Source organism: Haliotis cracherodii, unplaced genomic scaffold (genome assembly GCF_022045235.1).
Source record: "Haliotis cracherodii isolate W230 unplaced genomic scaffold, xgHalCrac1.p SCAF_14, whole genome shotgun sequence".
In the NCBI taxonomy this organism is placed as follows: domain Eukaryota; kingdom Metazoa; phylum Mollusca; class Gastropoda; order Lepetellida; family Haliotidae; genus Haliotis; species Haliotis cracherodii.
Window position 1 is genome coordinate 9,141,185 of NW_027266269.1, and position 26,435 is coordinate 9,167,619.

Sequence of the window (26,435 nt, forward strand, 5' to 3'; positions counted from 1 at the left end):
GATTCTGGGCAGAATACATCCCCAATACCTGATGCTTGTCTCTCGCTAGGGATTCTGGGCAGAATACATCCCCAATACCTGATGCTTGTCTCTCTATGGGGATTCTGGGCAGAATACATCCCCAATATCTGATGCTTGTCTCTCTATGGGGAATCTGGGTAGAATACATATCCAGTACCTCATACTTCTTCTGGGCAGAATACATCCCCAATATGTCATGCTTGTCTCTCTATGGGGATTCCAGGCAGAATACGTCCCTAATACCTGATGCTTGTCTCTCTATGGGGATTCTGGGCAGAATACATCCCCAGTACCTCATACTTGTCTCTTTAGGGATTCCGGGCAGAATACGTCCCCAATATGTCATGCTTGTCTCTCTAGGATTCCGGGCAGAATACGTCCCTAACACCTCATGCTTGTCATGCCAGTGAAATGGGGAGTCAGTACAGTGATGTTATCTCTCAGGTCCAGACAGAAACACCCACCCAAACAAGCAGTCCATACTGAAAGAGAAATTAAAAAATTGAAGCACGGTACATGCCAATATTATGAAGATACACATCAGTCCTACACAACAACTGGTTATATTCTCCAGATCAGGTGGACCATATTTTCTTGAGTTTTGTGCACACCCAAGTACAATGCACACCCCCCTCTAGCCTTTTTTAATATTATGTGCGGAATTTTGTTTACACCGTACCCCTTCAACGAATTCTGGTAAACGGACAGGTGATAAGAAACTTGTTGATTTACTGTTTAAATTGTATCTTTTGTCTGCTATCTGCTAGGCATTGTTTTACATTCAGAGATAAAGATTACCTTGTGTATTTTGTCGTAAACTAAGCCAGAAACAGCAATTGTCTGAACACATTTTCTTGGAATCTACCGGTGATTCGGTTAAAACCTACCCACTGATATAACTTTACAGGATTTTAATGCAAGGATCGGGAAAAATTGTATCTGAAACTATTTTTTCTTATCAGGAATAATATGTTCCAATATCTTGTTATTTTAGTTGCAGCTTTTACTAAATATATTTAAAATAATAATAACCCTAAGCATAGCACTTGGGTGCAGCTGATCGCTATTGCCAGTTATTTTCTTTCACATGGAACAATTTGACCGCCCACATGATCGCGAGAACTAGTGTTGACACAGAATCGTCAAACTACAACATTCGCTCGTATAGGACTTTTAAGGAGTCAAAGTATGGCATTTATGTTATGTATCCATTCTTGGTCAACTAAAGTTCGTTTCAAGGTGTCAATAGCGGTATTCTGACCGTGGTTGCTGTTACTAACGGTGAGTTGATCGCATAACACATGATTTTACCGAAATGATTTAAAGCAATATTAAAAGGAATTTTGAATAAAATTATTAAATAAGTTACAAACACAAGTCCAGATATACAATGAACACTTTTTATAGACACATTGTAATTACATGATTAATTTGCGTACTTCAGTATGGATTTGTTGACATGGAATTTCTAGTGCTGTGTGCTCACAGTAATGTCTATGCGTTGGGGGATAAAACATCAAAACTCATTATGGCGTATATAATGTGCACTCCCTTCTACACAGATGTGTTTTTTTTTTTAAAAAGTGTGCACTATACACAATTAAATATGGTACACTACGAACAGCTCGTAATATTCTCTGGAAGATCAGCTATACACTATATCTGGTAATATTCTCAGGAAGATCAGTAATACACTACAGGTGGTAATATTCTCGGGAAGATCAGCAATATTCTCGAGAAGATCAGCTATACACTACATGTGGTAATATTCTCGGGAAGATCATTAATACACTACAGCTGGTAATATTCTCGGGAAGATCAGTAATACACTACAGCTGGTAATATCCTCTGGAAGATCAGCAATATTCTCGAGAAGATCAGCTATACACTACATGTTGTAATATTCTCGAGAAGATCAGCTATACACTACAGGTGGTAGTATTCTCTGGAAGATTAGTAATACATTACATCTGGTAATATTCTCGGGAAGATCAGCAATATTCTCGGGAAGATCAGCAATACACTACATGTGGTAATATTCTCGGGAAGATCAGCAATATTCTCGGGAAGATATGAAATACACTACAGATGGTAATATTCTCGGGAAGAACAGTAATATTCTCGGGAAGATATGAAATACACTACAGATGGTAATATTCTCGGGAAGATATGAAATACACTACAGATGGTAATTTTCTCGGGAAGATATGAAATACACTACAGATGGTAATTTTCTCGGGAAGATATGAAATACACTACAGATGGTAATTTTCTCGGGAAGATATGAAATACACTACAGATGGTAATTTTCTCTGAAAGATATGAAATACACTACAGATGGTAATTTTCTCTGAAAGATCAGAACTATACTACAACTGGTATTTCACTCAGCAATAGCCTAGCTATATGACAGGATGTATATAATTGTATCTGGTGTATTCATTCATGTGTACTCAACCAGTTGAGCTAAACTATCTTGTTCTTTGAATACACAATGCCATTTAGAAAGTGGTCAAATGTAACTAATGTTATATTTGGGATAACACTTTCTTAGTAAAGTACAGATTCTCGTACTTTTATGGGTTGAGTCCCGTCCTTGATTCGAACCCACACCTGCCAGGGTGAGGCACCTAATTGCCAGCACACAAAGTCAGCGATCTAACCCACTCAGCCACCGAGGCTTCCACAGAAATGAAAGTCCGACAACTGGTAGTCTAGATCACGTACTTTGAGTGCTGGCGATTAGGTTGTCAACCCAAAAAAGTACTAGAATCTGTACTTTACTAAGAAAGTGTTCCCCCAATTATAACATTAGTTATATCTTGTTCTTACCTTGACCTTGGGATAATCCTGAAGAATTATGGCAACGATGCCCAGATAGGGAAAATAGCTGAAACAACAACACTAGATACAGATGTTGTGGGGTGAAATCGTTTAATGATGCATTCAAGATTGTTGCACTTATATAGCCACATCCACGCACGTGTGTGTATGTGGCTGCTTGTACTAATGACAATTCTTTAGTTCTAGCCCACTGACATACTGTCACAGTTTAACATGACAGGGCCCCGATCCACAAAGCCTTCGTAGCACTACGAACATCGTAAAACCTGTCGTAACTGTATGACAAAAATCTTAATCGATCCACAAAACTATCTTAGTGAAAATATCTCGTAAAGTTAAGTTAAATATCAGTAAAATTATCTTAAATCAATCGTAAACTCTTAGGATATGTGTAAGTTACGAAGGCTTTGTGGATCAGACACGGTATAATGACCCCGAGCCGGCCAATCCTTGTCGCATCTCCCTTTTGCCAAGTGGACCCGTGAAGATTCTGGGGTAGAATAAGTCTTCAGCAACCCATGCTTGCTGTAAAAAGTGACTATGCTTGTCGTAAAAGGCAACTAATAGGATCGGGTGGTCAGGCTCGCTGACTTGGTTGATGCATGTCATGCCAATTACATGGATGGATGCTCATGATATCAATCACTGAACCGTCTGGTCCAGGCTCGATTATTTACAGACCGCCATCATATAGCTGGAATACTGCTGAGTGTGGCATTAAACAACAAACAAACAAACAAAAACAAAAAATATTGCCAAGTGCCTGGAAGGGTAACAACAAGTACCAAGTATTTTTTCATGTAACAGCCAGTCAACCTCACATTCTCAAACATGTCATGTTTTTCAATTAACAGCCCATCAAAAATTTTGAAAACCCACCCGCCGGCAACATGTAGGATCATTTGGCTTCCCTATTAAAGGAAGAAACAGTCTGTCGTTATTGTTTACTTATCTCAAATTCATGAGTAAAACCACAAACATCTTCGCTACCATGTTTGTGAATTTTCTTTAACATTAAAACATTTAAATACTATTTTCAGTTGATTGCCTTTGTGGTGTTTCTGGTGTATCGAGATACTTCTTGCATCATATAGCTGAAATGGATACAATTATCACTAAACCGCCCTCATGTATCAGAAATGAGCGGGCCACTGTAACTTGATAATGCCCTCATATTGCTTGACGACAGGCCATTATCACGCCCGTTGTTAGGTGACGTCATAGGATAGGGATAGGTGACGTAACGTTCAATAGTGACGTCATCTCATTTGTTCTATGACGTTTCCATATTTGTAAAAGTGGGTCAGTGACATTCGTGTTGATTGCAGTAAATGTTTCAAAACCGATGCTGTTGTTTCTTTTTATTTGATAACAAATTCCATCCATTTCAGCTATAATAACGGTAGTTAATGGAAAACCTCGACCTTCTGCAAATGATAATGCCCTGAACAATAGGGTTACCCTTATAGTAACGTGACCAGTCTATTGAGATATGCATCCTATATATTTCACCTTCAGAACCCTGAAGATTCCGGGGTAGAATAGGTCTTCAGCAACCCATGCTTGCTGTAAAAAGTGACTATGCTTGTCGTAAAAGGCAGCTAACGATCCCAATTGCGTGGATGGATGCTCATGATGTCAATCATTGGATTGTCTGGTCCAGACTCGATTATTTTACAGCAGTCATATAGCTGGAATATTGCTGAGTGCGGCATTAAACAACAAACAAAAAAACAAACAAACATACACCTTCATATTTCTGCTAACACTAGGTGTGACCCACTTCTGAGGCAACACCCCCGTGAGGGCCTTCAAAGTCGATGCTAACTTACCCCGAAAATGATGGGATCCAAGCATATACATTCCCTACATTTGCAACAAAAACATGCTTGTCTTCCATTGTTTTTTTCCAGATGGACAGAGCTAATTTGAAAAGTCGGCACTGCAGGGGAGATAATCATGCCAACTGAAGCGTCCATAAAATATTTCTGATGAGACACACTGCCATGTCACAGATTGTAACCATCACCTTCCTGAGGCAAGGGCGTCAACTGACTATATTCATCCAGTTTCAATCCTTCTTGAACTATGCTGGAATTTCTGGGCTCGATCGTAGTGCCCTTTAATATCCCTCCTATTGACCAATCAGATTCCACTTCTTATATCACTTGCATTTGCTTCAAACAAAATGGTGGCGCAGATCATCTAAATGATAACCAAAATCTATATTGTGATAAAGCAGGTCTTACTTCACGAAGTGCGTCAAATCAAGTGAGCACCTTGATTTAAAACATGAAGATATTTGGAAAATATCTGTTGACGCCGAGCTGGCGGTACACATGCCTTGCAAATCCTGCAATCGACCGAAATCTCCACGGTAGTTTATGAAGAGGATGTCAATTTTGTTACGGGATTTTGATTGGATAATGTATAGACTTGTTAGTCCATTCAAAATATAACATAATTCCATCCTAGTTCGGCAAGTGTGGGAACTGGACTTTTATAGTTGGTTAACTCGGTTGCTTCAGGAAGATATTTAACCAACTGATCTTCAATCTCATTAAAATCAGATCTTAGTTCTCGATAATGCTAAACAAAGATCTGAGGACATCACATTGCTGGTCATGTCGGAATGACCTTTCATACGACCAATCACAGCGTCACTTACCAGATCATGAAAGTGACAGTCGGTATGTGTTTTCTGCTCATGCAACCTCGAAAACGTTAACACGGGGTATTCCGAACGATAGTTACGGCCCGTACGACTGATTCCGTCAAAATTATCGTCTATCTCTCACTTCCGTGGGATAAACATTTGAACGGAGGAGGTGTTGCACAGTACACAGGAAGCACTGCCATACAATCTCAACCATATATTAGAATGTTCGTTTGTTCAGTTTTCAAAAATTTAATCGAGAACTGTGTCAACATATTTTTCAAGCGTAATCTGAAATGGGAGTCGCCAGGTTGAAACAAGTGCCGTGAAGCTCGAGAAAGCTGCTTTCTAATTGGCTGATGTCGACTTCTTGTAAGTCATTTCAGTGGTCGGTGAAAGTTCGCGAAAGGTCGTTCTGACGCAACCCTTAATGGGATGTCCTCAGATCTTTGTTTAGCGGCATTGAGAACTTAGATCTGATTTTAATGTGATTGCCTGATCTTCCTCTTGCTTCAATGTGAGGTGAGGTGAGGTTATTGAACTTATATAGCGACGTGCATGCATGCATATGTGTGTGTGTGTGTGTGTGTGTGCATGCGTGTGTGTGTGTGTGTGTGTGTGTGTGTGTGTGTGTGGCTGCTTGTACTAGTCCGGACTGATGCCGATTTATAGTGACAGCACACTGAGATACCATGCCACAGTTTAACATGAATACCCCACTCAGACACAGTATACTGACTCCGAGCCAACCAGTCCTTGTTTAAGTCCCTTAATGCCGAGCGCCAGACAGAGTAACAACAACTACCATCTTTAAACGTCTTTAGGTATGACACGGCTGGGGATCGAACCCCGGACCATCCGCTCACCGGGCAGACACTCTACCATTAGACCATGGAGGCGGTCGAAACAATGTGAAGACGTGTTAGACAACAATGTAACTTACCCTTTCACGAACCCGACAATGTCTCCTCTCCCCAGCCAGAACTTCTCTGGTGGGTACAGGCCTCGGTCATCAACAAGATTGTTATCTCCCTTTGTTAGAATCTTCACTGTACCATTCTCCCTGGAGAGAAGAAAACAAGAGCTAGTCTGTCTTACAGACCCTGATACAAATATATATCAAATACAGCCCATGCAAGTCTATAATGTTTGGCAAGTCTAGGCTACTGCAGTATGAATGAAGAGTCACTGGGCTCCCTTTTATTAAGATAACTGAACAACTGTTTTTTTCTGTACGTTATGTTCATTTCAGAGACTAGATGTTAGTCTAAAGAAGAGCTAATACTAGACTAACACTTTGTCAATGAAAACATGTCTTTAAAAAAATTTTTAAAAGTGGCAATCGAAATTAAAATCGAAGTGGCATGAAACTTGCTCATTATATGCATGGTTGTTACTAAAAGAACTATTGCTGGGACGGGTAACTCGGGTACTCGGGTACTCGGGTAGGGTGGGTACTGAGTAGGACCCAGGTACCTACAGGACTACCCGGACCCGTGGTTAGTCACGTGATATATTGTTTAATGACAAAAACTCACTATAGCTCAGTGGTTACACAACAAGTCTAATGTTTGCATTTCATTTTGACGATGCACACATTCCTTTTGACTTGTACATGTTTGAGTAAAGATAAATCTTCAGTCAACTTCAGTGAACGCATGATCTAATTAGTTTTAGCCAGGGCTGCAGTAAAACAATTACCGATCAGACATTTTGTTCCTTACTCTTAAGACCTACAGTGGGTACCTGGGTAGCGTCGGGCAATAGGGCGTCTGGTACCCGGGTTGTAAATTTGGACTCGTCCCAGCCCTAAATAGTAAGATCACCCTGCCATGACACTAGGGATGGGACGGGGTAACGCGGGTCGGGGGGGGGTACTGAGTAGGACCCGGGTACTGACACGACTACCCGGACCTATGACTAGACACATGATACAGTAAACTACGGTTATAACAAACACGGTTATAACGGACTGACGGATATAACAAACTTACATTTTCGGTCCCAACTATTTACTGTAGTTATGCTTTATATATGCTTATAACGAACTACGGTTATAACAAACTAAAATAAGTAGTCCCTTTTGAGTTCGTTATAACCGTAGTTTACTGTATATTGTTTAATGAGAAAAATGATCTACATGTTATTGGTTACACTACCAATCACTTATGCATTTCATTCTGAATATGCACCCATTCCTCCTGATTGTCACATGTTTATAAAGATAAAGCTTCAGTCAACTTCACTGTATGCCAGATCATTTTAAAGTGTATCTTTATACATTTTGCCAGGGCTAAGGTCAAACAATTCCAAATCAGACTTGTTTTACGCATCTCTTGAAACCTACAACGGGTACCTTGGTAGGGTAGGGTAATAGAGGGTCAGGTACCTGGGTAGGGTAGGGTATTAAATTTGGACTCTTTCCCAGCCCTATATCAGTATATGATACTTATGGGTGAGGTGAGGTGAAATTGGGTTTAACGTCACGTCCAAGATTATTGCCCTTACATAGCGACATGCATGCATGTGTGTGTGTGGCTGCTTGTACTAGTCTGGACTGATGCTGATTTATAGTGCTAGCCCACTGAGATACCATGCCGACCAGTCCTTGTTTTAGCCCCTTGATGCCGAGCACCAAACAGGGTAACAACAAGTACCATTTTTAAACGTCTTTTGGTATGACGCGGTCGGGGATTGAACATTGAATCCCGGACCTTCTGCTCTCCGGGCGGACGCTCTACCACTAGACCACGGAGGCGGTCACAAGCACAGCCAGGGGTGGGCAGGGAGAGATGGGGGTGGGCAGGGAGAGATGGGGGGTGGGCAGGGAGAGATGAGGGGTGGGCAGGGAGAGATGAGGGGTGGGCAGGGAGAGATGGGGGGTGGGCAGAGAGAGATGAGGGGTGGGCAGGGAGAGATGGGGGCTGGGCAGGGAGAGATGAGGGGTGGGCAGAGAGAGATGGGGGGTGGGCAGGGAGAGATGGGGGGTGGGCAGGAAGAGATGAGGGGTGGGCAGGGAGAGGTGGGGGCTGGGCAGGGAGAAATGGGGGGTGGGCAGGGAGAGATGAGGTGTGGGCAGAGAGAGATGGGGGGGTGGGCAGGGAGAGATGGGGGGGTGGGCAGGGAGAGATGAAGGGTGGGCAGGGAGAGATGGGGGGTGGGCAGGGAGAGATGGGTGGTGGGCAGGGAGAGATGAAGGGTGGGCAGGGAGAGATGAGGTGTGGGCAGAGAGAGATGGGGGGTGGGCAGGGAGAGATGGGTGGTGGGCAGGGAGAGATGAAGGGTGGGCAGGGAGAGATGAGGTGTGGGCAGAGAGAGATGGGGGGTGGGCAGGGAGAGATGGGTGGTGGGCAGGGAGAGATGAAGGGTGGGCAGGGAGAGATGAGGGGTGGGCAGGGAGAGATGAGGGGTGGGCAGGGAGAGATGAAGGGTGGGCAGGGAGAGATGGAGGCTGGGCAGGGAGAGATGAGGGGTGGGCAGGGAGAGATGAGGGGTGGGCAGAGAGAGATGGGGGTGGGCAGAGAGAGATAGGGGGTGGGCAGGGAGAGATGAGGGGTGGGCAGAGAGAGATGAGGGGTGGGCAGGGAGAGATGAGGGGTGGGCAGGGAGAGATGGGGGGTGGGCAGGGAGAGATGGGGGCTGGGCAGGGAGAGATGGGGGCTGGGCAGAGAGAGATGAGGGGTGGGCAGGGAGAGATGGGGGGTGGGCAGGGAGAGATGGGGGATGGGCAGGGAGAGATGGGGGGTGGGCAGAGAGAGATGGGGGGTGGGCAGGGAGAGATGAGGGGTGGGCAGAGAGAGATGAGGGGTGGGCAGGGAGAGATGAGGGGTGGGCAGGGAGAGATGGGGGGTGGGCAGGGAGAGATGAGGGGTGGGCAGGGAGAGATGGGGGCTGGGCAGGGAGAGATGGGGGCTGGGCAGAGAGAGATGAGCGGTGAGCAGGGAGAGATGGGGGGTGGGCAGGGAGAGATGAGGGGTGAGCAGGGAGAGATGGGGGGTGGGCAGGGAGAGATGGGGGGTGGGCAGGGAGAGATGGGAGGTGGGCAGGGAGAGATGAGGGGTGGGCAGGGAGAGATGGGGGCTGGGCAGGGAGAGATGAGGGGTGAGCAGGGAGAGATGGGGGTGGGCAGGGAGAGATGGGGGCTGGGCAGGGAGAGATGAGGGGTGAGCAGGGAGAGATGGGGGCTGGGCAGGGAGAGATGGGGGGTGGGCAGGGAGAGATGGGGGGTGGGCAGGGAGAGATGGGGGGGTGGGCAGGGAGAGATGGGGGGGTGGGCAGGGAGAGATGGGGGGTGGGCAGGGAGAGATGGGGGGGTGGGCAGGGAGAGATGGGGGGTGGGCAGGGAGAGATGGGGGGGTGGGCAGGGAGAGATGGGGGTGGGCAGGGAGAGATGGGGGCTGGGCAGGGAGAGATGAGGGGTGGGCAGGGTGAGATGGGGGTGGGCAGGGAGAGATGAGGGGTGGGCAGGGAGAGATGTGGGGTGGGCAGGGAGAGATGGGGGGTGGGCAGGGAGAGATGGGGGGTGGGCAGGGAGAGATGAGGAGTGGGCAGGGAGAGATGAGGGCTGGGCAGGGAAAGATGAAGAAGGACCAGCATCACTTACTTTTCATGCACTTTGAGGACTCTGTGTACGATGGGGATGTCTCGGCCCTCCACCTTGAACACCACGATCTCCCCCACACGGATGGGCTCCTCCCTGTAGTTGGTGAGGAACAGCAGGTCACCTCGGGCCAGGAATGATGGGTACAAGTCACCGCTGCAGAAAATATAAACATCACGTTCAATTTCTTTGTTCTATAAATCATGACAATTTTACCTATTATTCATGTTGATATAGACAAACACACATAACTCTGTACCATAAAAATGTCTAAGTCCCATGATGGCATTTGAGTGAACGAGTTGGGTTTAACGCTGCTTTTAACAGTATTCCAGTTATATCACGGCGTGTCAGTAGTTGGTTGGTTGGTTTGTTGTTTAACGCCGCACTCAGCAATATTCCAGCTATATGATGGCAGTCTGTAAATAATCGAGTCTGGCCCAAACAATCCTGTGATTGATATCATGAGCATCGATCCACGCAATTGGGATCGATGACATGCATCAACCACGTCAGCGAGCCTGACCACCCAATCCTGTTAGTCGCCTTTTATGACAAGCATAGTCGCCTTTTACGGCAAGCATGGGTTGCTGAAGATCTATTCTACCCCGGATCTTCACGGGTCAGCTTAACGTGGGAGGAAAGCTCGAAGTGATGCAGGTCTCAGACATTTACCACCGTGAAACCCACGAGCACGGGTATGGTGCTGACAAACCTAGAAACATAATCGGGGCGAACTGGGATTTGAACCTACAATCATAGGTTTCTGGCATGCCCAAGGGACGCAACTCTGCACAGCGAATCACGGCGCCTCAGATGACGTGCCCCCTGGTGGAATTTGAAACAAATGATCCGAGGTTGGATGTTTTGCCCACATAACCAAAGACTCCATGCCTACACATTAACATCATAAATGGTGCAAAACTGCACACCTGAACATTTTTATCTGTCCCCTGTGGCACACTTGAATCACATATTGCACACCTAAACATCTATATCAGTGCCCTGTGGCACACTTGAATCCCATATCACACACCTAAACATCCTTATCAGTGCCCTGTGGCACACTTGAATCCCCTATTGCACACCTGAACATCTATATCAGTGCCCTGTGGCACACTTGAATCCCCTATTGCACACCTGAACATCTATATCAGTGCCCTGTGGCACACTTGAATCCCATATTACACACCTAAACATCCTTATCAGTGCCCTGTGGCACACTTAAATCCCACCTTTATTAATCACATTTGGAACTGATGGATTAAGTTTTCCAATACAGAAATCTGATATGCTGGCCTGAATACCGAGAATAAAGAATCATCAATGGTGATTGACAGATCAGAAAGTCAACCTGAGACATCTTCCCGAGGCAAGAGAGTTAACGGACTATAAAAGTCCAGTTTCCACCCTTGCCAAATTTGGCTGGTATTATGAAGTTACATTTTGGCTAGACTAACAAGTCTATGCATAGTCCAATCAAAATCACGCACCGAAATCGAAATCCGGTTCGTAAACTGTCGTGCAGATTTCGGTCGATTTCAGGATTTGCAAAGCATGTCCACCGCCAACAAGTTGTCAGCAGATATTTTACAAATCTTTTCATGTTTTTAATCAAGGTGCTCACGTGATTTGATGCATTTCGCGATGTTAGACCCCTTTTATCACAATATAGATCTTGATCATTGATCAGATCGTCCTGACTCGGCGCCACCATTTTGTATGAAGCAATCGCAATTGATAGGGGGGGTGGAATCAGATTGGTCCATAGGAGAGGCTTAGAGGGGACATAACTGGTAATAGACACTGGTGGCGCTACGATCGAGCCCGGTAATTCCAGCCTGGTTCGGCAAGGGTGGAAACTGGACTTTTAAAGTCCGTTAACTCTCTTGCCTCGGGAAGATGACCTGAGAGGGTACTGTAATGGAGTATCAGTAGGTACAAACCTGGCAATGATGAGGATGGGAGTGTCGCAGTCAGTCCACACCATCATCCCTTTCCACAACATCACTGGCGTCAACATCAACAGCAGCAACTTCAACACTCGATAGTAAACCTGCAGTAGAAGTCAGCTTGTATCGTTGTGGGTGAATGAATTCCTGGTACGAGATACGACAGCGGTCTGTAAATAATCTAGTCTCAACCACTTATCCACACAATTGGGATACGATGACATGCATCAAACCAAGTCAGCAAGCCTGGCAACCCAATCCCGTTAGTCGCCTATGAAGACAAGCAGTCGCCTTTTACGGCAAACATGGGTTGCTGAAGACCTATTCTACCCCGGATTTAACAGGTGCCAACTTTTGTAAAACACATGAACGGGTATCGTTCTGACTGGGGATGTCACAATACAGTTGTCACACGATACAATTCATATCTCGATTCAGAAGATATGATACGTATCTTGTAGGGCTGGGACGGGTAACTCGAGTACCCGGGTCGGGTGGGCACTGAGTAGGACCCGGGTATCCACAGGACTACCCGGACCCGTGGTTAGTCATGTGATACATTGTTTATTGACACAAAATATCTAAAACTCTATGGTTACACTACAAGTCACTATTGTTCGCATTTCTTTCTGACTATGCACCCATTCCTTCTGACCTTTATAGGTTTAAATAAAAATAAAACTTCAGTCAACTTCAGAGTATGCATGACCAGATCGTTTTATGTGTATCTAAATACATTTTAACAGGGCTGAGGTCAAACTATTCCCAATCGGACTTTTTACACCCAGCTCTTGAGACCAACAGCGGGTTCCCGGGTAGGGTCGGGTAGTAGCGTGGTGGGTACCTGGGTAGTAAATTTGGACTCGTCCCAGCCCTTGTATCTTGATAATACATACACAAAACGTCCTTGGAAAACCCAGACATTAGACTGAGAATGGTGAGTGTGAGTGAGTGAGTTGGGTTTAACGCCGCTTTTAACAGTATTACAGTTATATCACGGCGTGTCAGCTTAATGTGGGAGGAAAGCCCGAAGTGATGCAAGTCTCAGACGTTGACCACTTCGGTGAAACCCACGAGCACAGGTATGGTGCTGACAAACCTAGAAACATAATTGGGGCGAACCGGGATTCGAACCCACAATCATAGGTTTCTGGCGTGCCCAAGGGACGCAACTCTGCACAGCGAATCGCGGCGCCTTAGACGACTGAGCAACCCGTGCCCCCAGAACATAAAAATAAACAAACAAGTTCATGTAATGTATTATGACAGGCAGCAAGGAAAAGCTGGTTAGTCTTTTTATTGTCTGGTTTGGAATCTGAAAGAGGACAAGAAAGTTACGAGTAATCATAAAAATAATTTATACTTGCTTATTGATATCGACTCACTCAAAAAGGTTAAGAAGCACAATTGACTAAAACCCATCAACATGACACTGAGTAAACTATTTTGTTTCAGAACATAAAAAGAAACAAACAAGTTTGGAAGGAAGGAAAAGTTTGTTAGTCATATTGTGTTCCCCAGATAACTTGAAAACAGTCTGGGAACATAAGTCTATCTAGGTTCCTGTTGTGCCAAAGGGAGGCAACTCCGAACTAATAACGGCGGTGAAATACAGTCAAGTCTCCCACTCTGACTCCAACACACCTAATTTGCAATGAATTACCGAAATCACTCATTTATCAGTCTCGTTAATCCGACACAGTGATCAACATACGTCATCTGTCCGCGAGTACACAGCACGTGTTTTGATGCGAGACGAGTCTTAAGCTTTGCGGTACCAGTTTCGAACTTGAGACTTCCATTCCAGACTATGTTTTTTAAAGTATTTTGAGTAAGTCATACAGTTCATAACATTTATTTTGTGTTGAGCTTTAGAGGTTGATTAGAAAACATATTCCGCAAACAATGTAACATAACAATATGAATATTTCATTTTTATTTTTTTATTTCGTGTTTGTATCATTATTATCGTGTAGTTGTCAGATTTTCGATCACGAACGCTGATACTACTTAATTTCGTTTATCCGACATACTTGTTAATCCAACATAATATTATGCAACCAGCCATTTCGGATTAACAGGACTTGTCTGTAGACAACTGGGCCACCTGTGCCTATATGAAATATTAATGAGATAAGAATGACGTGTATGTATTGGAAATACTGTCAAACTGGAAAGTTATTAGCCATTAAGTTATTGCGAGTGGGTAACAATATTCTCAAATGCATATGGAAAGTTTTGCCACACCATAGTAATCAGATTACTAAAGATTAAAGTTGCTTTTGCATGTGTTATTTTTCATGAGCAGGAAGCAGCAGATGTTGCTGTTTCAGTCAGTATTTTTTGTAAACTACAGATGGATGTGTTGTTGTAGTTGACACAATCTCATTAAAATCAGATCTTAGATCGCTATCGCTAAACAAAGCTTAGTGGCAGCGAGAACTGAGATCTGATTTTAATGAGATTGTTTTTGACAAGGGAGGTTGGAGTAGCAATTTTATCCAACAGCAGTTTTATAAGGCTGCCTTGACTACACAGTGTTTAGTAAGGAAATTTACGATGTGTGGCAGATCAGTGAATTCACCTGAATAGCCTATTGACACTGAGTGACAATGGCGAATAAGGAAACAGGATGTGACGTATTAGTTTCTAATCATGTCCTGGGTGGTTTCACAAAGTGGGGAAGTTATCAATGCTTATGTTTTTTCTTCCTTGTTGGTCTGCAAAAATATCTGTGTTATGCAGTAAGGTGAGGTAAAATGGGGTTTAGCGTCCCGGCCAAGATTATTGCTCTTATAGAGCGACGTGCATGTGTGTGTTTGTGTGGCTGCTTGTACTGGCCTGGACTGATGTCGATTTATAGTGCTAGCTCACTCAGATACCATGCCGCAGTTTAACATGAAAACCCCACTCAGACACAGTATACTGACTCCAAGCTGACCAGTCCTTGTTTTAGCCCCTTAATGCCGAGCGCCAGACAGGGTAACAACAAGTACCATCTTTTAACGTCTTTTGGTATGACGCTGCTTGGGATCGAACCCTGGGACCTTCCGCTCTCCGGGCGGATGCTCTACCACTAGACCACTGAGGCGGTCATCTGTGTCATGAAGCTTACTGTTTTCGTAGTTCTTTCCTGCTTGCAAAAATTACCAGATTTACAGTATTAGAAACAGCAGCTACATTCATGATAGGGTTTAAAGACTACAAACAGGACCGAGAGTCAAGAGTAGATGGATTTGGTTCGTTGTTTAACACCGCACTCAGCAATATTCCAGCTATATGACAGTTGTCTGTAAATAATCACTCTGGACCAGACAATCCAGTGATTAATATCATGAGCATCGATCCACGCAATTGGGATCGATGACATGCATCAACCATGTCGGTGAGCCTGACCACCCGATCCCGTTAGTTGCCTTTTACGACAAGCATAGTCGCCTTTTACGGCAAGCATGGGTTGCTGAAGACCTATTCTACCCATATATCTGTATATGTGAATAATGTTTGATAAAATTGAGCATTATATTACTGCCCCTTCACCATAATTTCAATGATGCTCGTGAACAGGTAGCCTGACACGTTAACAGTATATGTGACATTTTTCTTCTTTACTGACAGTGATGCAGCGAATACAAATTTCATTGAATCGATGTTGTGTATGGGCCACCAGTAACCTATGCTTGCAATATTGATCAATGATCAAAATATCAATCACTGGATTGACTGATTCAGACTCCACTATTAACAGATCACCTTCTTATTGCTGGAAAATGCTGAGAGTTGTGTATGATTTAATAACATGTTATATATGGCAGCAGAAAAGCCTCATTTAAATTACTGGGTGATAACCGAGGTGAATCCAGTTTTCTGATCCTGGCGAGGCTAAGGGACGCAACTCTGCACAGTGAATTGTGGTGCTTCAGTCAGAGGGGCCAGCAGTTGCCCCTTGCGCGAAAGAGATGTGAAATATGCTGTGTCTGCAGAGTTGCATCCCTTACATGGAACAGGAACCTATGATCATGTGTTCATAAAGTGAGGCTGTGATAATATAATTCTTACCTCTCGGACTCTCATAATGTGCAGTGGACTGACGTTGTTCTTCATTGCATCTTCTTCCAATCTTCATCCATGGTTGATGAAGAGAAAGCAGAAGGTTCATGAGTCATCTGAAAAACAGAGATGGATTAAGATACCAGGGTTCACAAAGATTTGTTTGTTTGTCAGATAGGCTTAAGGGTCACGAGGCTCTTGGGTCTACTGAGTTGTCTAAATCAAACAAGGGGGCACGGGTGTCCCAGTCGTCTAAGGCGCTGCGATTCACTGTGCAGAGTTGCATCTCTTGGGCACGCCAGAAACCTATGATTGTGGGTTCAAATCCTGGTTCGTCCCAATTATGTTTCTAGGCTTGTCAGCACCATACTCGTGCTCGTGGGTTTCACCGAAGTGGTGAACGTCTGAGACCTGCATCACTTCGGGCTTTCCTCCCACATTAAGCTGACACGCCGTGATATAACTGGAATACTGTTAAAAGCGGTGTTAAACCCAACTTGCACACAGAAATTCCATCATGGGACTGAGACATTTTTATGGTACAGAGTGATGTGAGTTTGTCTATATAAATAGATAAAATTGTCATGATTTATAGAACAAAGAAATTGTTTATATTTTCTGCAGCGGTGACTTGTACATATCATTCCTGGCTCGAGGTGAACTCACTCACTCTAAATCAAACAATGTACATGTCAAATACTGTATTCGACGTAATAAGCACCCAGGGCGCTCTCGAAATTAGAAATAGGTGGCTCTTCCCCATTAGAATATTATTTTGGTGGAAAAAACAGAGTTGAAAGATAAATTTCATGGTTTAGCCTGAATAATTTATGTATGACAGATATATTTTTCCAGAATTTAATTGCCCATAATTAAGGGTGCATATAACACACAAGTACGTATTATACGCGAATAAATAAGTCTTGTGTACATTGATCAATTGGAAAGGGGTGCTAATTGGGATTGTTCACTAGCCAATATATTAGCAAATGTCGCTGTAGGCGATTATTAGAGCGGGGTACTTATTACGTCGAATACGGTACCTCATTACACCATACTAAATTTGTGACTACAACTGACATCATGACAGCTGACTAAACCGCAAAATGGAGCCCTCATTTGAACCTTAGTTCAACTGCCTCTGAGGGTGTATGGAAAATATAGAAGTCAGGGGTCTCCAATTTGTATTTCTGGTGTCTGGGGCACTTATTCGATCTAAGATTGGCTTATATTACCTACAAGGGCAAACATCGGGAGGCATAAAAATCATATGTGTCCTAGGGTCATATCACGTCCCGAGACAACAGTGTATTGTTTCCGTCATCAGGACGACACTGCTGACGTCATTCAAATCTTATTGTGACATGAGGTCATGCTAGAAACGACGTCATAGCTGAAGATTGTTGACGTCATTCGACAAATTGTGGTTCCGTATCAGATGTAAAGAAGCTATAACTGTTAACCGAATTTGTAGGATGTGAAATACTTATAGCATGTTGAAGATGAACTCCATTTCATATTTGTTTGCGAGGCATGTGTATCTTTGAGAAATAAGTACATACTAGAGTGGCATGAGCTATAGCTAAAACGGCACCTCAGCAAAACGTCACCTGGCGAAAACGACACCCATTAGTGAAAACGTCACCTCGCCTCAAGCGAAAACAGCTACTATTGCCTGGCGAAAACGGCACCCTATAATTAAACTTACATGGTCGCTTCCAAACACCAATAATTGTGAAATGTTAAAATAAGTTTACATTAGAAATTAGCCTCTACTCCAACTATATTTCAACTAAGCCTATATGCAAATCAACTTATTGTGAAAACATCACATGCTTTGAAGTAAAATGACTGAAATTAAACTCAAATCGTCTCTTACAAACACAAATAATTGTGAAATGTTAAACAAGTTTACAAGTTTAGCCCCCTACTTCAATTTACTCCCCGACTCTGATGGCCTTTCGATGTTTGCATGCGAGAAGAATGTCAGAAAAAATTCACATGCTGTATCATGTGACAACTGTGACAAGTTGACCCATCGTTTATGTGGTACCAGACTTTCTGTGGCCCGTTATCAAGAAATTAGCTGAGGCAGCTACTATCACAATGTTCGGTGGTATTAGAACCGATATTGTAAACACATGATGAATATATGATATTGTTCTTATCGTTATTAAAATAGAGGTGCCGTTTTCGCCCGACACATACTTAGTAGCCGTTTTCGCCAGAGAAATCGTTGACGTTTTGCTGAGGTGCCGTTTTAGTCTGCACACAAGAGGCATATTTCATCAAATTTTGGAAATTTCATAAATTACTGACTTCTAGTGGTGTGTCAATCCTTAAAAATGTGCTTAGTTTGTTATAGAAGTTCTGAAATGAAAATATGCACTTGATAGTGTAATTGCCAAATTGCAATATATATATATATATATATGATATTGTAGTATCAACTGTGTACATTGGCCGATGGCCTACAAAACAGAAACATACTTACTATATTTCTTTAGATAGTTTGTTACACTGACAGTTGCCCAGTCGTTTCAGGGGTGCAATTCACTGTCCCTTGTGGACGCCAGAATCATTTGATGGTGGGTTCGAATCCCGGTTTCTAGGTTTGTCAGCACCCGCGTGCTCGTGCTGATCGTAGGTTTAATCGGTTCAGGCTTTCCTCGCACAATAATCTGAGACGCCGTCATAAAATACTTTACTGTATTCTAAAGGTAGGCTTCCAAAGCGGCTTTAAACAAATTCTCTCACATATTAGGCCTGTAGCAATTATCAAAACTAGACACTGGATCAAGCAATGTTGTGATGAGATTTCGAGAACAGCTGATGTACACGTGAACTGTTTAGAGTTATCTGCCCATGAGTGACAACTTTCCAAGCTCCTGACAGCGATAGCCATTCTAAGCTGGGCCCGGTCTCTTTACATAAATTTACGCAAGCACACCAGTCTATTCGGGAAGTTTGTGACTCAAGCTCCAGTAGTATAGGTAATGGGCGTTCTGGCTCACTTCAGCTGGAGCCAGATTTATATACCTATACTGCTACTACAGGGGGGATTTTTATGCAAAAATGATGATGCGATTCAACGATAGTCATGAGATTAAACTAAATTGTAATAAAAATATTCTCTATTATTTTTAATATAACGTATACCATTATTTTTAACTAAGTGATATTCATTTTTTTACTAAGTTCTTCGTTCATTTTACTAGGAGACCAGACTATGTACTCTTCTTGGAAAGAAACAATTGATGACCGTATTTGGTTGATTTGACATCACTGATATAATATAGTATGTAATCATAGATTGTACTCGTAGTATGTAATCATAGATTGTACTTGTAGTATGTAATCATAGATTGTACTTGTAGTATGTAATCATAGATTGTACTCGTAGTATGTAATCATAGATTGTACTTGTAGTATGTAATCATAGATTATACCCGTAGTATGTAATCATATATTGTACTTGTAGTATGACATCATAGATTGTACTTGTAGTATGTATTCATAGATTGTACTCGTAGTATGTAATCATAGATTATACTTGTAGTATGTAATCATAGATTATACTCGTAGTATGTAATCATAGATTATACTCGTAGTATGTAATCATAGATTATACTCGTAGTATGTAATCAGAGATAGTACTTGTAGTATGTACTCATAGATTGTACTCGTAGTATGTAATCATAGATTGTACTTGTAGTTTGTAATCACAGATTGTACTTGTAGTCAAAGTCAAAAACGTTTATTGTATCAAAGGCCATCGGCCCATATACAAGTTCAGATAAATACAGTGGGTGAGAATTTACAGATTTTAGAGATACAACAACAATTATATGAATATAACATTCATTTAGCAATCGGTGATAATCATGAGGACTTTCTAGGGTGAGGTAATCAAAATTATGAATTTCCATTCAACATGTTATTTCGTAGTTCCATCCCATGTTTTACAAATAAAGACAGTTTAAACATTACATCGGCATCATTCGATGACAAAATAGAAACAAAAGCTATTCTACTCGTCTTAGATAAGAAACATTCTGGTATATATTTAGTACGTAATTCTGCATAATTAGGACATTCAAAGGTAAAATGTATTTCGTCTTCTATTGCAGAGTTACAAAATGGACAAATTCTTTGTATTCTTTCAAGTGATATATCCGTCCATAGTTAATCATAAGTTTTGACAAGCCAAGTCTGTATTTAATATATACATTTCTTAGGTGACTATTTGTTAAAACTGATAGATATTTTTCTGGCTCTAATAGAGTCTTAAATGTTCTGTACAAATCATAACGTGAACTGTTTTCCAAGTTGCATTGCCACCCTTGATAGAACATATTTATTGCTATTTTACGAAAATCATTTAGAAATAAATGTTGATCACCAACAGATTGGTTAAGCCATATATACTCATATCCATGTGAGAAAAATAGTGTCCTAATATGCGATACCCATGTAACCTTACCGATACTATCTAAGTGAAAGAGCATGTTATAAGCTTTTTTCGGAAGCCGATGTTCTGGCATACGGATGATATTAAACCAATATTTTAAACACTTTATTTGTGAATTAATGTAAAGTGGGTATCTTCCACATTCTCCATATATCATATTATATAGTGTTGCTATTCCAGCGCGAAGAAACTTTTTACATGGGAGTAGGTTAATTCTTTCCAAACATTCATATCTTCGGTAACCCCACACTTCAGATCCATACAATAAAATTGGCTGTATTTGAGTATCAAATAATTTGAAAAAATACTTTTGGAGTAATAACTCCAAGTTTATGTGAAACAGACATTATATTAAGTAAAGCTCGTTTCCCTCGCAGTGATAAGTCAGATACACATTTGTCCATATTTAGTGTTAAATCAAACATTATGCCGAGATATTTATAACCATTAACTACATTAATTTGTTGTCCATTTAAGTACCATCTTTCCCTAAAATTTAAAGGACCCCCTTTTCTGAATACTATAATTTCTGTCTTATCTTCATTTACAGATAAATTCCATTCCTTAGTATATTTATCTAATGCATTCAACTGATTCTGTAGACCAATAACAGTGTCAGATAGTAAAATAACATCATCGACAAAAAGGAGCATAAGAAGTTCAAGGATGTCAGGATACATCTGTATACCATGCTTACCGTTACTTGAAATTTCATAATATAATTCGCTAATGAAAAACGAAAATAACAGAGGACTCAGTATACATCCCTGACGTAAACCAGATGGGCAACTGATAAAATCAGTAACACCATAATCACTACGTACACATGACTTGATATTTGAATACATTGATTGTAGTATATTAAACATCTTCCTTTGTAGTCCAGCTTTTCTTAAACAACACCATAATTTATAACGATCAACTGTATCAAATGCCTTTTTAAAATCAATAAAAGCAACGTAAACCTTGTGTCTACGATGTGTTAGACATTTTTGAGTTGCAGCATATAATGTAAAAATATGATCTATGGTTGAATATTTTTTTCTTAAACCAGCTTGAACTTCCGGTATCTTATCTCTCATATTCGCCCAGTTAGTAAGCCTGTTATTCAAAGCAGAGGTAAAAATTTTCCCCAGAACACTCATTAATGAGATCCCCCTGTAGTTGTCAGTGTTTCTCGGATCGCCTCTTTTATGTAGAGGGACTAATTCTGAACAAGACCAACTGTTTGGAAATATTTGATTATCAAAGAGTTTGTTGAAACATTTATGAAGAAATGGCATTATATCCAATTGGGAACATTTAAGCATTTCTATCAGCAATTGATCGGGCCCGGCGGATTTTCCTTTTTTAACTTATTTATTGATGATGTAATTTCATGTTCAGTTATCGTAGAATTTAGTATGAATGCGTCATTATCTGTAAACTGATTAGAACTGAGTTCATTTTCATCATCTAAGTGAGGAGAAAAAACATTGTCATTTGCAAAAACCTCTCTAAAATGGCAAAGCCATTCTGCTTTCGTTATATAATTCTTCTGTCTATGTTTGTTTTGTAATGATCTTATCTGTTTCCAAAAGCTAGATTTACTATTTATGCTTCTATGCAATCTTTCAACTGATTTCTTACGTGAAATGGATTGCAATTTTCTGCAACAAAATTTATAATGATTTCTTTGTCTACAGTACACAATTCTGTTAGCGACTGTTCTTTGTGTTCTAAATCTCCTAAGTGCCCTACGTGTTTCTCGTTTCGCTTGTCTACATTCTAAACTTAGTGGTTTTTGATTGGCAAATTGTGGATTATGTTGTATTGTCTTTTTCATGCAGCTAGCAGAGTCTAATACAATGTCGACAAAGTGGCTAATTGCGTTTTCAAAAGCATTATCAATTTCTTTAAGGACCATTTCTTTGTTTTCAGTAATATTATATCTCAGATAATCAAGAAACAAACTGGAGTAATAATCATTCCATACAATTTTCTGTGATGCTTGTGGATCCATACATGAATCATTGTTGCACCTCTTACCCATATTTGGAAATCTACACATCAATTCTGATGGAAAGTGATCAGAATCAGATCGATCACCGACAGTGAACATATTGATAAACTGACAAAAATCTGGTGGACTTATAAAATAATCGTTCACACTAGATCCATGTTGGCTACAATAAGTAAATTCCCCATTAGTATCACCATATGCACGTCCATTTACGATGTAAAGTTTAAAAACATAGCATAAATCCAACAACATTTGACCAGATCTATTACAACTGTATCCTGTGAAGTACGATCCTCAACAGGGTCATCCTCCTCCTCAGGGAAAGGGGAGGTATGATTGAAGCTATCATCATTATTGCTAATACCAGGGTTATTTCTCTCACCTGTTCTCGCGTTCATATCTCCACAGATTAAATTGTTTGAATTTGAAAACATTTCATCATTATCTATTAAGAATTCTTCTACTTTTACAATGTTACCATTGGTGTTTAAATGATTATAATAAGGAGACCCCATTGGAGGGATATAGGTAAATAACAAATTCACATTTTTGTCAATTCTAAATAAATCTTTAGATAACGAGAGACCAATTATGTTGTCTCTACCTGCTTGTATAACATTACAGAAACTACTCAGTGCTTGACGTACACCTGATATACGTCCATAGTTGGATAACTTAACTGGAGGACAGTAAAAAGTATCATACCCATGTAGCCAATGTTTTCCTGGAATATTTACAACAAATGTCTCAACAAGGCACACAACATCAAATTTATTGATGTAAGTTAAAAAGTCAACATCATTTATTTTGCTGAGAAGACCACCAATATTCCAACATAAAAAGGAGAACGCGTCTCTGTTGACATCAGTAACACTGTGAGCGCGAGTATCACCGGTGTGCACATCAGAGGTTCCTTGTGGGAGATGATCCGGGCCATGGCCATTGTGCTATTTCCCAGGGCGCGACTTACTTCTGTTTGGTCGAAGTCTGTCCGACATTCGGTATTCTGAGTCTTGATTTGTAGATCCACGTTGATCAGCCGACGTACGAGGCATCGTAACAAGCTTGCCATTCTTGAAGAAGCCGAAATTTCCCGTTCCTTCTAGGGTTTGCAATTGTTCGCGTTTTACGCCCGGTTAAATCGCTTCCAATTCCAAGTCCATTCGATTTAAATGTCGCTCTGGCTTTCAATGTTCGTACCTTGTCGTCGGAGAGTACCAGTTTTGCAATTATTGGTCGTGGTCTTTCACTACCAGGCTTCTTCACACCGAGGCGATGGGCGCGTGCAACGTCAGTCGGTTGTCAAGTTTTGAATGTTGCGTTTTCATTAAGTACGGCGATCGCTTTTTCTTTACAGGCTGTATATTTTTCGCCTTCATCTTCATCAACACCATAGATAATGATATTGTCTCTTCGGCTAAACGACTCGAGTTTATCAAGTTCAACATCAATTTGTGAAAGTCTGTCATTTATGATATCCACTGTCTCAGCAACCGCATCGACGTCAGATTGCATTACGTGGTTTTCAGCTTCAATTTTCTTCATGTCTGATTTCAATTCCAAAACTGATATTTCTAGATTGTCACAATTAGTTTGACGTTTCTCAGTTCGGTAAGGATTGCTTCCTTTATGTTGTTAAGATATTGTAGGGTAACAGGCCCTGGGTTTGTCTCCACGTCCTTTGCACACAATAGTATAAGAGTCATAACACGCTTGGGTAGCTCGTGCATTTCACCTGGATCGCATCCATTTCGTGTATGGATCAACATCATGCAGTATGTGTTTGACGTGACGTCACCAAAGGTGTGGGGTGATACCTTGTTCAAATCACCAATAATATTATGATGATCATACGTCAACAAAGTAGCTTGCAAATATCCTGTGATATTTAACACATAACGTTCCCAAACCCATGGTTAGACTGCAGACAAAAGCCACACTCAGAAGTCGATATGCGAAGCTCATACCTGGTGTCCATCTTGTCTCACCTGTCGACGTTTCTGTGTCGATGGGGAGGGATGAAACACCCGATCCTTGCTCGCCAAACATCGAGCGTTATACCCATAGTGGTCTAGATGCAGATTCGGATGCAGAGTTGTATCAGTGAGCCATCTTTTCGACCATATTCACAATTTTGTTGGACAGCTGAAACCTGCGACTTCTCACCTTCACGCATGCGCATACCTCTGTACTCATAGATTTTTACTCGTAGTATGTAATCATAGATTGTACTCGTAGTATGTAATCATAGATTGTACTTGTAGTATGTACTCATAGATTTTACTCGTGGTATGTAATCATAGATTGTACTCGTAATATGTACTCATAGATTGTACTCGTAATATGTACTCATAGATTGTATTCTCAGTATGTAATCATAGATTGTACTTGTAGTATATACTTATAGATTGTACTCGTAGTATGTAATCATAGATTGTATTCGTAGTATGTACTAATAGATTGTACTCGTAGTATGTAATCATAGATTGTACACGTAATATGTAATCATAGATTGTACTCGTAGTATGTACTCATATATTGTACTTGTAGTATGTAATCATAGATTGTATTCGTAGTATCTAATCATAAATTGTACTCGTAATATGTAATCATAGATTGTACTCGTATGTAATCATAGATTGTACTCGTAATATGTTATTATTATTATTACCAGACTTATTGTGAGTCTTCGTACCCTGACGGCGTGAAGCGTTGTTCAAGTAATCAACAACTTTATGGTCTGATCTAGATTTGGTGTTTTAAATCTTCCGTTGTGATAGGACATTGCTGATGCTGACTATAAATAGTGAAATATTTAGCGGTCAAATCGTTCGCTCATACCCCACATGGGTACAATGTGTGAAGCCTAGTTTTGGTGTCACCCGCCATGATATTGCTGGAATATTGCTAAATGCGGCGTAAAACTATGCTCACTCACGTCAGCAATAATTTGTATCCGCGATATTGATATGACTTCCACGTTCTTTTAACAATCCTCGCTTAACCCACTTATTCATTCTTACGAATAGGAACCGCTTGAATGATACTGTTGGTAAATGTTACTATCTTTTTATCTTCCCATTTTCTGACCTCCTAATAACAAAATGAATTCAATTCATTCCAGCTGGTCATACTGCAATTCGCTAGACCTTGTTGGCGTACAATGTCAGATAACCCGAATCTGTGAGTCTACCTAGTGCAGGTCTGACAAAATATTTAAAAAACTATGTCAACAATGACAAGTGTTCAAAGTGATTGCCAGCCGTTTGTCCTGTGTGTATTAGGGAGGCTATTTCTAGCTATAATACACACGGCTGCCCATGGTACAACTTGACGACAGAGGGAACTCTAACACAGCGTGACGGGTCGCTATTTCTAACTAGTGCAGTCACAGTTGCCCTTGGTGACGCGACAACATCACGTAACGTTTGGGTCGTCGAGACCTGTTGTACATATTTACTGTGATGATGGTGTAAATAAAAGTGACACAACCCTTTCCATTATAATGAAAATCAGTGATGATGTTTATTTTTATTGATAGCCTCTCATTTGTCACACACTTCAATTGTCACCACCAAAACAACATACACCGTTGAATGTGTTTTAGGACGCTTTAATCTAGGAGACACCAGCAACGGGCTTCACATATTGTACCCTTGTCGGGAATCGAACCCGGGTCTTCGGCGTGACGAGCGAACTATTGGTTACACCTACTTGAGTTGTCAGTCCAGATTTAAAAGGTCTTCATGCGACGATGTCATTCGAAGTTTTCGAAGTATTTTTATGCATGACAGACTTTTAACGTAGTTTTTTCGTCATTTTAATAAAAGGTTTAACTG

General features: G+C 41.4%; 1 protein-coding gene across 1 annotated transcript; it reads right to left on the reverse strand.

Annotated features, from left to right (window-relative positions):
* Positions 1-3: 3 nt before the first annotated feature.
* LOC139460526 (signal peptidase complex catalytic subunit SEC11C-like) lies at positions 4-18,951 on the reverse strand. The gene is made up of 7 exons (XM_071241997.1): positions 18,618-18,951; positions 16,133-16,239; positions 12,068-12,177; positions 10,125-10,277; positions 6,465-6,584; positions 2,854-2,911; positions 4-503 (listed from the first exon to the last, which is right to left on the reverse strand). The coding sequence occupies exons 2-7, from the start codon at positions 16,175-16,177 to the stop codon at positions 462-464; spliced, it is 528 nt and encodes a 175-aa protein (XP_071098098.1). The 5' UTR covers positions 16,178-16,239; positions 18,618-18,951; the 3' UTR covers positions 4-461.
* Positions 18,952-26,435: the final 7,484 nt, after the last annotated feature.